We start from the raw sequence: 16,345 nt of genomic DNA on the forward strand, positions 1-16,345 counted from the left end.
GAACAACAAACAAAAATAACAATTCTGCAGAAAGCCAGTGGTACTTAAACTGGCTGATGAGTCAGACTCAGTTAAACAGCTGGTGTGTTCTTTTAGAACTAGATGGTTTATACTAAGTACTTGATAAAATTAGATAAGCCCTGGGTCTTTGCCAGCTTTTGGGAACTGAACACCCATGGCAGTGCCCAGAGAGCTGGGAATTGATTTGTGTCATCTATTTTAAATAGGCAGTGTCCATGGGGAGAGCTATGTATATTGTTTTCTAAGGACTGCATTTAATTAAGTCTACGAGTCATAAATTACTGAACAGAATTTTAAACGGAATGTTAAAAATTATATTGTTATTGGACTCCCTAAAAAGAATCATTTCTGTATAAAATCTTTAGGGATGCACCCAAAGTCAAAGGCAGACTGACAGGAGAAAGGGAAATTTCTTAGGTCTGATTAGTGTACAGAAAAGTCACAGAACTTAAAGGGGGTACAGGTACTACTGAAAGAATACACTTCTTTGCTGGATCATAACTAACCTACAACCTATATTACTTGCAAATACAGATTATTTAGTCTCAGTTGCCTTGTTAAATAGTTGGAGGGTAGAAGAGCTCTCTTTGGTGAATTAATCAAATAGTCCCACAGGTTGCCCAGAGCAAGGGCAACCTGTGCCCAGAATGCTAGCACTTTATCCCAAGACTCAGAATTAATGACGATACTGGGTCAGGCGGTGGCGCATGTCTGTAATCCCAGCACTTTGAGAGGCCAATGCAGGCGGGTTGCTTGAGACGAGGAGTTTCAGACTAGCCTGCGCAACATAGCGAGACCCCCATCTCTACAAAAAATAAAAATGAAAACAATTAGCTGGGCTCAGTGGCATGTACCTATAGTCCCACCTACTTGGGAAGCTGAGATGGAAGGACTGCTTGAGCCCAGGAGTTTGAGGATGCAGTGAGCTATGACTACACCACTGCACTCCAGTCTGGGCAACAGGGCAAAGCCCCATTTCTTTAAGGAAAACAAACAAACAAAAAAACCAATGGCAGGCACTGGTCTTGACTATCAGAATTATAACCCAAATTGGAAGGGGAGGAACTGTCCCTGAAATCCTGTTTAGAAAACCATAAACAAGGTAACACTTGTTTGTATACAGTTTGAAGGGTGTTACAGCTAGACTGGCAATAGATTCTTCTGAACAAGTTAGTAGGGCAACGATTTTGTTTCTTTAAAGGATTAACATTTAGGCATTAATGCGTACATGAATGTTTGCCTAGAAGTCCTGTTCCCTATATAATAATACTTCGATAATCATTTTAAATGCCAACCCTTCCTTAATATAAAACTTTTGCGTTGTTATGTTAAATAAACTACGTTCTCTATTCTTTTCTTTTAGCTTTATCTTCAAGCCAGGATGAAGGGAGACTGGGCAAGACTCTTACGCCCCACACTGCAATTTGGTCTTGTTGCCGTATCCATTTATGTGGGCCTTTCTCGAGTTTCTGATTACAAACACCACTGGAGTGATGTGTTGACTGGACTCATTCAGGGAGCTCTGGTTGCAGTATTAGTTGTAAGTATACAGGTCAACAGCCTACATCTTGATATTGTTAAACATTTAGATAAGTAAATAGAGAAAAAAAAAAATCCCCAGTGAGAAAACTGTGCAGTGGGCAAGAATCTCAGTGTTATTAAAAGTCACTTCAGGATACACAGCAGGTTAAAAACTAGGTTACTCTTTGTAAAACTTGGTATTTTTGTAAAATCTTAGTATTTTTATTGTAAAAAGCTCTGGCTAGAAATATTTTTTTAGGGGGGTATAAATTGAAAAAACAAATTCACATGTAGAAATAACTCTTTTATTAAGTATTGGCAAAATGAAGCTATTTGCTGAAGACAGAACAAAGCAACTCTTAATTTGGAATAATCTTTAAAAAAATCCCAGTTAGTCTCTAATTTTTTATATGCTTAATCTGTACACCCCCAAAGTACATCCTTTTCTTTATATTTATCTCAGGATGCTGTTGATCACAAGTTTTTAACTTGATCTAAATTAAATATTTTGCACTGCAGGCTGTATATGTATCGGATTTCTTCAAAGAAAGAACTTCTTTTAAAGAAAGAAAAGAGGAGGACTCTCACACAACTCTGCATGAAACAACAACAACGGGGAATCACTATCAGAGCAATCACCAGCCTTGAAGGGCAGCAGGGTGCCCAGGTGAAGCTGGCCTGTTTTCTAAAGGAAAAGGATTGCCACAAGACAAGAGGATGCATCTTTCTTCCCAGTGTATAAGCCTTTAAAGACTGCTACTGCTGCTATGCCTCTTGGATGCCCACTTTGTGTGTACATAGTTACCTTTAACACAGTGGTTATCTAATAGCTCTAAATTCATTTAAAAAACTCCAAGCCTTCCACCAAAACAGTGCCCCACCTGTATACATTTTTATTAAAAAATGTAATGCTTATGTATAAACATGTATGTAATATGCTTTCCATGAATGATGTCTGATTTAAATACACATTAAAAATGTATGGGACAACCAAATCCACACTTGTAGGCATTTGTAGTCAACTGTAATCAAAACAGGTGGTGAATAATTTAAAATCTCACATTCCTTTAGCTGACTCTACAAGTAGAGGCTGGCAGCAAACACAATATCTCTCTTGATTTTGGTGATTCCTAAGAGAAAAGAAAGTAAGGTTTAAACTTTCAAGACCACAAAACACCTAACCTGTCTCTACCGAAGTTTTAAACCCTGATTGAACTGGTGAGAGAGCAGCCTGGAAAGTCAAACACCTTGCTGAACACCTAGAGGAATGTGCAGCCACCTCGGTGAGGTGGAAAACAGAAGCCAGACCCCTCTTCTTTTGACTCTGAAATACTCCATGGGGGCTGGTCAGGAAGGCGGTATCTAGAACTGTTTAAAAAGATAAATTCTAGGTCGGGCGCAGTGACTCATGCCTGTAATCCCAGCACTTTGGGAGGCCGAGGCGGGAGGATCACCTGAGGTTGGGAGTTCAAGACAAGCCTGACCAACATGGAGAGACCCCGTCTCTACTAGAAATACAAAATTAGCCAGGCATGGTTGCGCATGCCTGTAGTTGCAGTTACTTGGGAGGCTGAGGCAGGAGAATCACTTGAGGCAGAGGTTGCAGTGAGCTGAGATCGCACCACTGCACTCCACCCTGGGCAACAAGAGCGAAATATATGTGAATACCACTCTGTCTCCACAAAAAAAAATAAAAATAATAAAAAATAAAAATAAAAAATAAAAAAATAAATTCTAGGAAGGACTAAACTGTCTGTCTAAAGAAATGTAAATCCAAAGACTTGGATTTTCAACCTATATCAGAAGACACTGTTTTTTTCAGTTCCCATGTTAAAGTTTTTCTAGGCTTAGGAAGGACAAATACAAATTTTGATTACAAATTATTTTTTAAACTTTTGACACCTACACTTCAACTCTGAATCATTAAACAGGCCTGCATTTATCAACAATGTGGAAATATAAGCCAGCTTTTGCAAACCTCTTCTTAGGACACTAAGTTGTTAATAGAAATCACTAGCATTGACTGACTCAGCAACCATGTGGTTATAACTTAGTCCTTTTTCTTGGTCAAGATTCAGTAGACATGACAAAACTATTTACAGACATGCTTATGCCCCTTGTCCCCCCACACCACCCCATTACTACTACCTTGGTTTAGCCATCCTTTCTTGATCTGGTCTCCCCGCTTCTACTGTGCTACTCTACAGACTTGCCCTGAAGGTAAGAGCAAGAATTACCTTGTAAAGTCCAAGTTAGGGCAGGTCACTCCCAAGCTCCACACCTCCAATCACTGCAGAGTTGAGAAGCCTGCGGCTAGGAAATTTCTCACTTCAACCCCTACTACTTTACTCACCACCCATTCTACTCCAGCCATACTGGCCTCTTGCTGGTGTTCATGTATATTAAGCATACACCAAGGGGCTTAACTGCCACCTTCCCTGTGGAGGCCCTAGACCCTTGTATCCATCTGCCAATTCTATTGTCTTTTCTGCTTATAGACTTTATCACCGTCTGATAAATTGTTGACTTACTATCTCCCCACACTAGAATGTAAACTCCATGAAGGCAGGGGTGTCTTTCTGTTCACTATATTCCCTAGTGCTTAAAACAATGCCTGGCATGTAGTGTACAATTAATATATGTAAATGGATGTATATGTAAAATCTCAACTTTTCCCCCAACACACTAAATTTTATAGAAACACTAGTAGATAGCTCTCCATGACAATGCAGTGAAGAATATCTCAAAATGTCCTCCTGGGTTGTGGTCCAGGGCTCAAGATTTGCTTCACAAAATTGTCTAAATTAGAAACAGCTTATGCATTTGATACTGACCTTCTGCAAATTTATTTTCCAGCTCAGTGTTTCCAATGGCTTTTGCTGCTTGACACATTTGTCGAAGCAATTCTTCCAGGCGCCTCATACAACGAATTATGCTGCCTGGATAGAAAAGGAACAAAACACTGGTAAAATGGAAATAATCAGGAACAGCAGAATTTTTGTTAAGAGGCAAGGCAGGAGAACAAAGGATAATACTCTGAGGGACTTCCTATGAAGTAAATCAGGTAGCAAACCTGTTAGGTACTGGGGAAGGCTACAAAGATGAAAGGCTTAACTCCCACCTTTGACTAATGGTAGAGAGATACCTGTTTACTACTAATGTGCTGACACTTGGTATTAAGCAGGAAAACAAAATGCCCTAGGAGGAGGGAGCAACTTTGGGTGAAGGCTACAAGGATGACATAATCTGTGTAAGAACCAAGCAGTATCAACAAGGGAAGGACCACCATGACAATGCAGAAAAGCCTGGCAAACCGCAGCCATTCAAGGACCCTGAGTGGCCTAGTGAGGCATCTGGACACCACACCATCTCATAGAATGCAACAGACTGTTTTTAGTAGGAGAGTAACAAGATAAAATTTGTCATTTTAAAGATGCATTCATTCTTTTTGACTTTAGATTCTTTCATTAGTGCGTTCTTTACAGAGTGTTCTCAAGGAGCACAAGGAAAGAAGCCTTTTCCTATGGGTCTAGAATCTGTCTGAAAAAAGTGTTTGTATCAAAGCTGGAGCTATAAACATAGTTTCAGTTTTGCTAGACTTGTGCAAAGAGGGGCAGAGATTCTGAGATCCTTTCTCTAAGTGCTACCTGCCTAAATCTAAAATGCTTGTGACTTCATTTTTAATATATGAAATACATTAGGAATACCAGTTCTCAAAATGCAATCTGTAGGAACAATGAACTATTTACACTATTATTAAATTAATAATAATTATTTGTTATTTCTATTCTCAGCTGCTAGGAATGCAGGCTCCAATACTGACTTGCAGTGAAACAGGAAATCCAATTGCAGAAACTTCTGGGTGTCAAGAGAGAGGGTAGGAATTGGGATAGAGAGGGTAATGTCATATTACCTATGCAATCAGATATTAAATGTTTATGCAAACAATTATATCCAAAGAGAATTAAATTAGGTAGTGGCTCAAAATATAACTAGATTTTTACCTGAGATGAGATTCTCACAGGTCATTCAGGATTGAAATGAAATCCTTTACAAAGTCCTCTGCTGCGTAGGACATTAAAGAGCCAGACACATTCTCAAACATTGTTTTGACTGACTTCAAATGTGTACCAAGAAACACAATGTAATACTGTATATTATTTCACAAATTTTAGTAACTCCTGTTAACCAGAATCTGCAAAAGTTATCAGAGACCAAGCCATACGAATTACTGAGATAAAAACTAAGGCAAGTAAATGCACATTCAGACCAGAGAGCACTGTCATGTCACATTTTGTAAACATTTCGATTCAATTTCTGGAGAATTTAGTTTTGACACAGTTTCAGGTAACAAGCAAATTAGGCCACTGGGCACAAGGTTGCATATACAATGGCTGTGGTTGTTGCCCACAGAGTCTCATCAACAAATCACTGGGTGTGTGCATAAACACCAAGTGTCCACAGCTGCCTGAAACACAGGGGCTACCCCTCCAGGGATTAATGAAGACTAACGACTAAGTAGTGAATTGTCTAGCATTTCTCCTACCTACTATCGTTCTCTGTAATCTAAGGGCTCTCCTTACGCCCAGCTTTAGAAGTCATCCTGCTTCATCAGCCTGACTAGGTGCTAGACAAAAGCTTTAAAACCATGACCCATCATAGGCTAAATGAAGCTGACCAAAACCGAAACAAAACCAAACTACATTAACCTACTGGTTTGTTACAATTTTTTTCTTTTGGTCCTGCCAGAGTAGAAAGAGAAATCCAATTCTTTCTAGTTATTGTCTTTAAAAAGTTTTTCAAATAGTGGTAAAATATAAAACATAAAATCCACCTTTTTAACCATGTTAAAGTATACAATTCAGTTACTGCCCTTTTTTATATTGAGGTTTACTACATTCTGGAAAAACTCACATGGAGATAGAATTCACACACCATAAAATTATTTTAAATAAGTGTACAACTGAGTGGTTTTTAGTATATTCAGCCTTGTGTAACCATCATCATTATCTAATTGTAGAGCATTTTTACCACCCCGCAAAAACCCTGTTCCCATTAAAGCAGTTACATGTCTTCTGGACAGCCCATGGCAACCACTAATATGCTCTGTCTGTCTCTATGAATCTGCCTACTTCTGGACATCTCATATAAGTGAAATTATACACTATGTGGCCTTTGTGTCTGCCTTCTTTCAACTTAATGTGTTCAAGGTTTGTCCATATTGTAGCATGAGTCAGTATGTCTTTTTTATAACTGAAAGCTGTTCCATTTAATCTTTATTAAAATGAACACCTTGCCATTTAGAATAGCAAAAACCAAATTTATTTTGCACCAACCTAATATATACCACACTTTATTCATCTATTGATGGACACTTGGAACTATATGCTTTTATTTAAGAGCAATTTTAATAAACATCACCATTACCCAGTTGATGAACAAAACAGCATCATTCTCATTAAGGACAGTAAGCAGCGGATTTTCCAGAACAGAATTTCTGCCTTCAGCTTTCTGGCATACCCTAAAGCAGTTTCCCACAGTTCATGCTCTGACCCTAATTTAATACTCCTGTCTAGCTTGGCCTGAGGTTAGAATCACACATGTATCTTGCAACTACTTACCGCTAAACCCCAGCTTAGGCCGAACAAACCCTTTCTTGAGAGCAGAGACACTGTAACTAGCACGGCGCCTGATTCCCACTAGGGTCTCAGCATTATTCATCAAATAAGTAAGTATCAGGTACTCAAATTGTGCCAAAATGTAAAGACAGAAACAATTACTAATAAATTGTTACTCTATTATTATTAGCAATACTTTTAAAAGACAAATCCACTGGAAAATCACTCATGACACTGATGATGCTAAGAAAGGGTTAAACTGCTACTTGAAAGGCATGTGAGAGAATGTGTGGTGGGGACAGCATTTGCTTTCAAAACGTGGCATACAGAGGGAGGAGGATTGAAAAAGCATACGGCAGGCAGAGGTACAGTAAATAGTTTCAAGAGATAATTCATCATAGAAGTTTTCCTAATGACACTTGCTCAGTGGAAAGCAAATCCTTTGTCATCCTTCACAGTTAAGAGTACAATGTTCTTTATGTAGAGTTGGAAATAAATAGTAACAGCCTCTGGATTGCTTGACTAAAACCCTAGGCATCAGCCCATACAAATATTTTGTTTAAACTATCATTCAAATTTAGTTTAATGGAAATAAAAAACAGCTACATTCTGTCATTTTTTTTTCAGGGTGATAATAAATACTTACATAGTCTTCAAAAATTTTCAGCTGAATCACAATATGAACTTTTCTTTTGCATTGGACATCCCCCAAACACACGGTTTTAACTACAGTGTTAACTGCCTCAGTTAATGTTTGAAGAATACTTAAAACTACTTCTGAGGCTCAGGATATGAAATGACCAGACACTTTTACTTTCATATAAAAAGAAAATTAAGAATATTATTAGGAACAAATATGGTTTGCACACAGCATATTAGAAAGTTCCAATGCAATTATTGTCTGCCTGTAAAAACAGACACACTGTACTGTGTGCTACAGCTTTGATTACCACATTTTTCCAATCATAAAACATGTATAGGCGGGGCACAGTGGGTCATGCCTGTAATCTCAACACCTTGGGAGACCGAAGCAGGTGGATCGTTTGATCCCAGGAGTTTGAGACCAGCCTAGGCTTCATGGTAAAATCTTATCTCTACAAAAATCAGCTGGGCATGGTGGTGCATGCTTGTGGTCCCAGCTACCTTGGAGGCTGAGGTGGGAGGATCGCTTAAGAGCCAAGATCATGCCACTGCACTCCAGCCTGGGTAACAGAGCCAGACCCTGTCGCAAAAAATAAAAAAAACCACCACATACAATAACGAGATGAGGAGGGAATGGCTATTCTTGAAATGGAAGCACTATATAACACTGTAAAAATAAAAGAGATAATTAGGATCCTAAGATGAAGGGGTGGCCTGCCCCTCCACACCTGTGGGCATTTCTCCTTAGGTGGAATGAGAGACTTGAGAAAAGAAATGAGACACAGAGACAAAGCATAGAGAAAGAAAAAGTGGGCCCAGGGGACCTGTGCCGGCACCGGTCTCTGAGTTCCCTCAGTATTTATTGATCATTGTCTTTACCATCTTAGAAAAGGGGAAGTGGCAGGATAATAGGATCATAGTAGGGAGAAGGTCAGCAGTAAGACATGAATAAAGATCTTTGTGACATGAATAAGTTTAAGGAAAAGTGCTGTGCCTTGATATGCATATGCAAACATTTCATAAACCTTTTTAGTGCATAAAGAGCAGCACTGCTGCTAGCACGCCCCACCTTCAGCCCTAAGGCAGTTTTCTCCTTTCTCAATAAATAGAACATACAATTGGGTTTTATGTTCCATTGCCCAGGGACGGGCAGGAGACAGATGCTTTTCTCTATCTCAACTGCCAAGAGGCCTTCTTTCCTCTTATACTAGTCCTCCTCAGCACAGACCCTTCATGGGTGTCAGACTGGGGGACGATCAGGTCTTTCCCTTCCCCCCTTCCCACGAGGCCGTATTTCAGACTATCACATGGGGAGGAACCTTGGACAATACCTAGCTTTCCTAGGCAGAGGTCCCTGCGACCTTCCGCAGTGTATGTGTCCCTGGGTACTTGAGATTAAGAGAATGGTGATGACTTTTAACCAGCAAGCTGCCTTCAGGCACTTGTTTAACAAAGCACACCCTGTACAGCCCCAAATCCGTTAAACCTTGAGTCACCACAGCATATGTCTCTTGCAAGGGCAGAGTTGGGGGCAGGGTTACAGATTAACAGCATCTCAAATACACACTGTTCATGCTCTTATGTCTACTTCTTTCTATATAGACACAGTAACAGTCTGATCTCTCTTTTACCCACACTAAAAAAATGAAGGTTCTCATTTTTTGCTACTTATATCAAAAAATAGTTTTAAGGGTGAATACATAGTATATACCAACTTTCAGAAAGGTTTAAGCCGATCTACTGGCTCACACACAAGAAAAACATAAAAATTATGCTGATGTTAGATCTAACTTCAAGTTAGAGCTAAAAAACTGAATTTCTCAAATTTTCAAACTGAGATTTCAAGCAAACTCCGATGTAGAAGTAGCCCCTGAGTAACTGAAAGACTTCAGGAATGCTAGTATGTGTAAGGGTAAACTGAGGCTGGAGCCGAACTGGGAACGAAGACACAAGGCAAATGGCAGTGAGAATAGCTTTTATTAGGGCTGGCGGGCAAGGTTCCTCGGTCCAAAGGCGTGGGCCGAGGAAGTCGCGCTGAGGGAGGAGGGTAGGGGCTTTTTATAGCCCGAGAGGTAGGGAAGCTGGTTGTGCAAACGGCCTGGGGGGTCTTGAAACTACTAGGACAGGAATTGAGTAAGGGTCACGGGGAAGGAGTCTTTGGAAACTGTTAACCGAAACTGCTGTTTACGAACTTGTGGAATGCAGGTGAGCTGCAGGTCATGGGGGAGTGTGGTTGCCCAGCCGGAACTCTGACGTATGTAAGTCTGAGGGTGTGTTCAAAGAGGAAGGGAAGTCTTTAACAAAAGGCCTGCTACGCTGGGTAACACCGCCATGTTAGTTCTAGATTCCTGCCTAACAGTATGCTGTGGAAAAAGTCAACTCATAGCTGGCCACTAGTACGAGCTACAAACCATCTTCAATTTGGCAGTTTAGTGAGGAGTGGAAAAATACTGAATATCAGAGGTCAGAAAAGTCAGGACACTCCCCTTAATGCTAAAACAACAAGGTTATCTGGAAAGTCCCTAGCAGGGCAAGCGGCCGTTTGTGGTTTGGTCAAAGGGCGGGAACCAATGAGCAACTGACTAATGTTTAACTTTAAATGTCAGCCAATTGTAAACCTACAACTGTAAAAATCCCCAGTGACTCTGTAACTTGCTGTAACTTGTTTGTGTCTGACTATAAAAGACGGCTGAACACCGAGCTCGGGGTCTCTCCCTAGGATCTGATACCTAGCTGGAGGGAACCGAGTTTGAACTCGAAATAAAGCAATCCCTGCCGCTTGGCTTTGTCTCTGGACTCTGGTGGTTGCTTTCGGGTCATCGCAGGTCTGGGCATTACATCTTGGGGGCTCGTCCGGGATTGCCCCTAAGCCCACCAGACCCCAGGCCAACGGGTCATCGCAAAAGTGAGTAAGCCGGCTCTGTTTATATGTTGTCTGTCTGCCTCTGAATAATCCCGCGGGGTCTGTATATGAGACTGATCTAGTCCTGGTGGACGCGCTATAGGACAGTCAGTGGAGGCCGGTGGGAGACGTCCTCTGGTACTCATCTGGGGCTCTGTATTCTGTGGCCCATCTGCTTCTGGTCGGGTCCTAAGCCCGAGACATGCTAGCGATCAATATATCTTGGTTGTTGGAAGTTATCTGTTGCACGCCCCTTACTAATTTACCTTGATTTACAGGAGCTTTGGAGCCAGTCCTGTACCAGGCACTAATATCCCTTACCACCCATCTTTTATCAACAGGGCTTCCTCGGAATGGGCAACTCCCAGACCACACCACTTTCTCTCCTTGTCAATAATTTTAAAGATGTGAGAGCAAGGGGACATGATCTCAGTATAGAACTTAAAAAGGGAAAATTAATAACCCTCTGCCACTCTGAGTGGCCCACCTTCGGCGTAGGCTGGCCAGCCGAGGGAACTCTTTGCCTCCCCATTATCCTCCAGGTAAAATCAAGGGTTTTCCTGCCAGGTCGTTCGGGACACCCAGATCAGATCCCCTACATTTTAGTCTGGCAAGATCTGGTGGAAAATCTGCCCCCGTGGCTAGCTCCCTTTCTGCTGACCTCTGAACCCTGTGAAACCCTAGTCGCGCAACCAACTGGGACCACCAAAAGACCAAAAACTCCAACTGCCCCCTTGCCCCCTGTGTTGCCTGACAGCCAGGACCTCGCATCCTTGGAACCCCTGCCTTATGCTCCCCCTCCCGGACCCCACGCCCAAGCCCAACCGGCCGCACTCCCAGGAAGCCATGAGGGCCGAGAAGCGGCTGCGGCGCCAGGAGAAACTGAAAGTGAACATGGCTCGGGAGGGCAGGTAGGGCGAACGCGCGGGCGTGTCCAGCGTGAGGCAACTCCGCGAGTTCCCGATTCCACTGCAGCGCTCCCCTTAAGGGAAATAGGACCCCCCGATGACACAGGTAACCCTAGACTCCAGTATTGGCCATTCTCTACCAGTGACCTGTACAACTGGAAGACTCAGAATTCCCGGTTCTCTGATAACCCCAAGGACCTAACAGCCCTTCTAGATAGTGTCATGTTCACTCATCAGCCCACCTGGGATGACTGCCAACAGCTCCTCCGCATTCTGTTCGCAACGGAGGAACAGGAGAGAATCCAGGTAGAGGCTAGAAAGTTGGTTCCTGGAGATGACGGTCAACCGACTGCAAACCCCGACCTCATTAATGCAGCATTTCCCTTGACCAGGCCAACGTGGGACTACAATACAGCAGAAGGTAGGGGAAAGCTACTCGTTTATCGCCAGACTCTAATGGCGGGTCTCCGGGCTGCAGCTCGCAAGCCCACTAATTTGGCTAAGGTATATTCTGTTTTACAGGGAAAGACAGAAAGCCCCGCTGTTTATCTAGAAAGACTAATGGAAGCCTTTAGACAGTACACACCTATAGATCCAGAGGCACCTGAAAATCAGGCAGCAGTCGTTATGTCCTTTGTCAACCAGGCGGCCCCAGATATTAAGAAAAAGCTACAAAACTCCAGCCTGGGCGATAGAGCGAGACTCCGTCTCAAAAAAAAAAAAAAAAAAAAAAAAAAAAAAAAAAAAAAAAAGCTACAAAAATTAGAAGATTTGGAGGGAAAACAGGTCCAGGACCTCCTTCGCATAGCACAGAGAGTTTACAACAACAGAGATGCTCCAGAGGAAAGACAAATTAGGGCCACGGAGAAAATGACCAAAGTCCTGGCAGCGGTCGTCCTAAAAGAACAACCACCGCCAGGAAGCACCCAATCCACGCGTGTCCCTAGGCGCAATCTGAGTAAAGACCAATGTGCATACTGTAAAGAAATTGGTCACTGGATAAAAGACTGCCCCAAAAAGAAACAGCGCCAGCCAGGTCAAGGACAATGGCAGCCAAAATCTATGCCGATACTAGTTACCCAAGATACAGACTAGGGGAGACGGGGTTCGGATCCCCTCCCCGAACCTAGGGTAACTTTACAAGTGGAGGGGTCCCCGGTCCAGTTCCTGGTCGATACTGGGGCAACATTCGGTCTTAGTCAAGCCCTATGGAAAGTTATCTTCCAACTCCTCCTGGGTTCAAGGGGCCACAGGAACCAAGAAATATCCATGGACAACCCAGAGAGCAGTAAACTTGGGAACTGGGAAAGTGTCCCATAGCTTCCTGGTCATCCCTGACAGCCCTTGTCCCCTGTTGGGGAGAGATCTGTTGACAAAAATGGGGGCACAAATCCATTTTCAACCAGAAGGGCCCAAAGTGACTGACTCCCAAGACAGGCCACTATCTGTTCTTACCGTAACTCTAGAGGATGAGTACCAGCTTCACCAGGAGTTAACGCCTCCTAACCAAAATATAGACTCCTGGTTCCAGAACTTCCCGGAGGCTTGGGCAGAAACAGGAGGGCTAGGGCTAGCAAAGCACTGTCCCGCCATTTTTGTTGAGCTTAAGCCCGGGATGGACCCTGTTTGCGTGCGCCAATACCCAATGGCCCTGGAAGCCAAAGAGGGAATTATACCACACATCCGCCGACTCCTAGATCATGGAGTCCTACGCCCCTGCCACTCACCATGGAACACTCCACTGCTACCAATACAAAAACCCAACAGTAAAGAATATAGGCCGGTACAAGACTTAAGAGAAGTCAATAAAAGGGTAATGGACATACACCTGATGGTGCCAAATCCATACACCCTCCTGAGTACCCTGAGTCCTGAAAATCAATGGTATACTGTTCTAGACCTAAAAGATGCTTTTTTAAGCCTGCCTTTAGCCCCTAAAAGCCAGGAAATGTTTGCCTTTGAGTGGACAGACTCTGAGAGAGACATAAGTGGCCAACTGACGTGGACCAGACTGCCACAAGGATTCAAAAACTCCCCAACTCTGTTCGATGAAGCCCTCCACGAAGACTTGGGTGAGTACCGATGCCAACACCCCAGTATAACTGTCTTGCAGTATGCTGATGATCTCTTAATAGCGGCGAAGTCCCCAGAGGCCTCCATCCAAGGAACCAAAGACCTCCTGAAAACCTTGGGAAACCTGGGTTATCGAGCTTCAGCTAAAAAGGCCCAGATCTGCAGGCCAGAGGTAACCTACTTGGGGTATCTACTTAGAGAGGGACAGCACTGGCTCACAAATGCTCGAAAAGAAACTGTCCTACAGATCCCCAGATGGCAGTCAACACGACAGGTAAGAGAGTTCCTGGGATCTGCAGGGTTCTGCAGACTCTGGATACCTGGCTTCGCTGAACTGGCAAAACCCCTCTATCAGGCTACCAAAGAGCAGCAGCCCTTCAATTGGACTGAAGAGGCTGAGCAAGCTTTCCAGCAAATCAAAACTGCTCTGCTCTTGGCCCCCGCGCTGGGTCTTCCGGATGCCTCTAAGCCTTTCCACTTATACGTGGACGAAAGCCGGGGCATAGCGAAAGCAGTATTAACTCAAAATTTAGGGTCCCTGGCGCAGACCGGTTGCATACCTCTCAAAGAGACTGGACCCGGTAGCTGCAGGATGGCCTCCTTGCCTCCGGATGATTGCTGCAACGGCCCTGATGGTCAAAGACGCTAACAAACTGGCCATGGGCCAAGAATTACAAGTCACCACCCCTCATGCTGTCGAAGGCATCCTCCGACAAACCCCTGACCGATGGCTCAGCAATGCTCGGCTTACCCATTATCAAGGGCTGTTGCTAAACCCCCTCGGAATAACATTTAAGCCCCCGACAACCCTAAACCCAGCATCATTGCTGCCAGACCCAGACTTAAGTAAGCCGCTCCACAACTATGCTCAAATACTAGCCCAGGTACATGGAGTCAGAGAAGACCTCCAGGACCGACCACTACCAGATGCAGACCTCACCTGGTTCACTGACGGAAGCAGCTTCGTTCACCGAGGACAGAGGTATGCGGGGGCGGCGGTAACCTCAGAGACTGAGATAATTTGGGCTGAGCCTTTACCTCCAGGAACATCGGCTCAAAAAGCTGAGTTAATAGCCTTGGCACAAGCCCTAAAACTAGGCAAAGACCGTAAACTGACAGTATATACTGACAGCTGGTATGCATTTGCCACTGCCCACATACATGGGGCCATATACAGAGAGAGGGGGCTTCTCACAGCTGAAGGAAAAGACATTAAAAATAAAGAAGAAATCTTAAATCTTCTGGCCGCCCTTTGGGAACCCAGAAAGCTGGCTATCGTCCACTGTCCGGGACATCAAAAGGCCACTAACCCAGTCACTCGAGGAAACAACCTGGCTGACCAGACTGCAAAAGACGTGGCTAAAACCACTCCTCAGCTGCTGGCCCTCCAGCTGCCTGATCCCGGGCCCAGAGAGTTGCCCTTTCACCCAGAATACTCAGAAGACCTCCAGTGGATAAGTAAACTCCCCGGAACACAGGTCAGTAATCAGTGGTGGAAAGATTCTAACAACAATACCATTCTCCCGGACAGGTTGGGGCAGCGAGTAATAGCACAAATCCACCGAAGCACTCATCTGGGCCCGCGGCGGATGTTAGATTTGATTCAACACACTGGACTAAAATTAAAAAACGCCCCTGAAAAAGTAGACGCCACGGTTAAAAACTGTGTAGTATGTCAACTCAATAACGCCAGTCACGGGACCCAGACCACGGGAAAAAGACACAGGGGAGATAGACCTGGTATATATTGGGAAATTGACTTTACTGAAATAAAGCCAGGAAAATATGGATACAAATATTTACTAGTTTTTATAGATACATTCTCAGGATGGGCAGAAGCTTTTCCGACAAAGAAAGAAACTGCACAGATTGTGGCCAAAAAGATCCTAGAAGAAATCCTGCCCATGTACGGCTTTCCAGTCATTATAGGGTCGGATAATGGGCCGGCCTTCACCGCAAAGGTAAGTCAGGGACTGGCTTCCATCCTTGGGGCTAATTGGAAACTACATTGTGCTTATCGACCCCAAAGCTCAGGTCAGGTAGAAAGAATGAATAGAACATTAAAAGAGACCCTAACTAAATTGACCATGGAGACTGGCGCTAACTGGGTAGTCCTCCTCCCCTACGCTCTGTTCCGGGCACGTAACTCTCCTTATAAACTAGGACTTACCCCTTATGAAATAATGTATGGCAAACCACCCCCTATCATCCCTAAGCTTAAAGACAATCTCCTCAAAGCTGACACAGATAATGGTCTTGAACTTTTGTTCTCCTTACAAGCTCTACAGAGAGTTCATGAGGAAGTCTGGTCCAAGCTAAAAGAACTATATGAAGCTGGGCCTCCACCCATTCCACATCAATACAAACCAGGAGACTGGGTCCTCGTCAAGCGCCACCGACAAGAAACCCTTGAACCCCGGTGGAAAGGACCATTCCAGGTGATCCTGACTATACCTATGGCCCTCAAAGTGGGAGGCATCGCCACCTGGATTCATCACACCCACGCCAAGCCTATAGACCCGCTCTCGGACCTTGTTACATCCTCGACAGGAGAGGCGGCAACCTGGACAGTTGACCGGACCAAAGAAAACCCTCTAAAACTTGTTCTCCGCCGTCAGCAACCTAAACTGTAACTATGACACCTACCTCCTTTATAACTC

At 43.7% G+C, this 16,345-nt stretch overlaps 2 protein-coding genes across 4 annotated transcripts in view; one reads left to right on the top strand and one right to left on the bottom strand.

Annotated features, from left to right (window-relative positions):
* PLPP1 (phospholipid phosphatase 1) overlaps window positions 1-2,537 on the top strand; it is a 112,101-nt gene extending 109,564 nt beyond the window's left edge. For both annotated transcript variants that reach the window (XM_010386475.2, XM_010386476.2), the window contains exons 5-6: window positions 1,385-1,561; window positions 2,062-2,537. In XM_010386475.2, the coding sequence (XP_010384777.1) occupies window positions 1,385-1,561; window positions 2,062-2,190 (306 nt within the window). In that variant the 3' untranslated portion in view covers window positions 2,191-2,537. The remainder of the gene's footprint in view (window positions 1-1,384; window positions 1,562-2,061) is intronic.
* Window positions 2,402-16,345, bottom strand: part of MTREX (Mtr4 exosome RNA helicase) — a 130,914-nt gene continuing 116,970 nt past the window's right edge. Inside the window, exons 26-27 of one of the 2 annotated variants that reach the window (XM_010386472.2) lie at window positions 4,377-4,481; window positions 2,402-2,672 (exon numbers count right to left, since the gene is read on the bottom strand). In XM_010386472.2, the coding sequence (XP_010384774.1) occupies window positions 2,620-2,672; window positions 4,377-4,481 (158 nt within the window). In that variant the 3' untranslated portion in view covers window positions 2,402-2,619. Of the gene's footprint in view, window positions 2,673-3,215; window positions 3,757-4,376; window positions 4,482-16,345 lie in introns of those variants that run through there. The other variant, XM_010386473.2, reaches the window with a different exon arrangement.

The sequence above is a fragment of the Rhinopithecus roxellana genome, chromosome 3, assembly GCF_007565055.1.
Source record: "Rhinopithecus roxellana isolate Shanxi Qingling chromosome 3, ASM756505v1, whole genome shotgun sequence".
NCBI lineage: Eukaryota > Metazoa > Chordata > Mammalia > Primates > Cercopithecidae > Rhinopithecus > Rhinopithecus roxellana.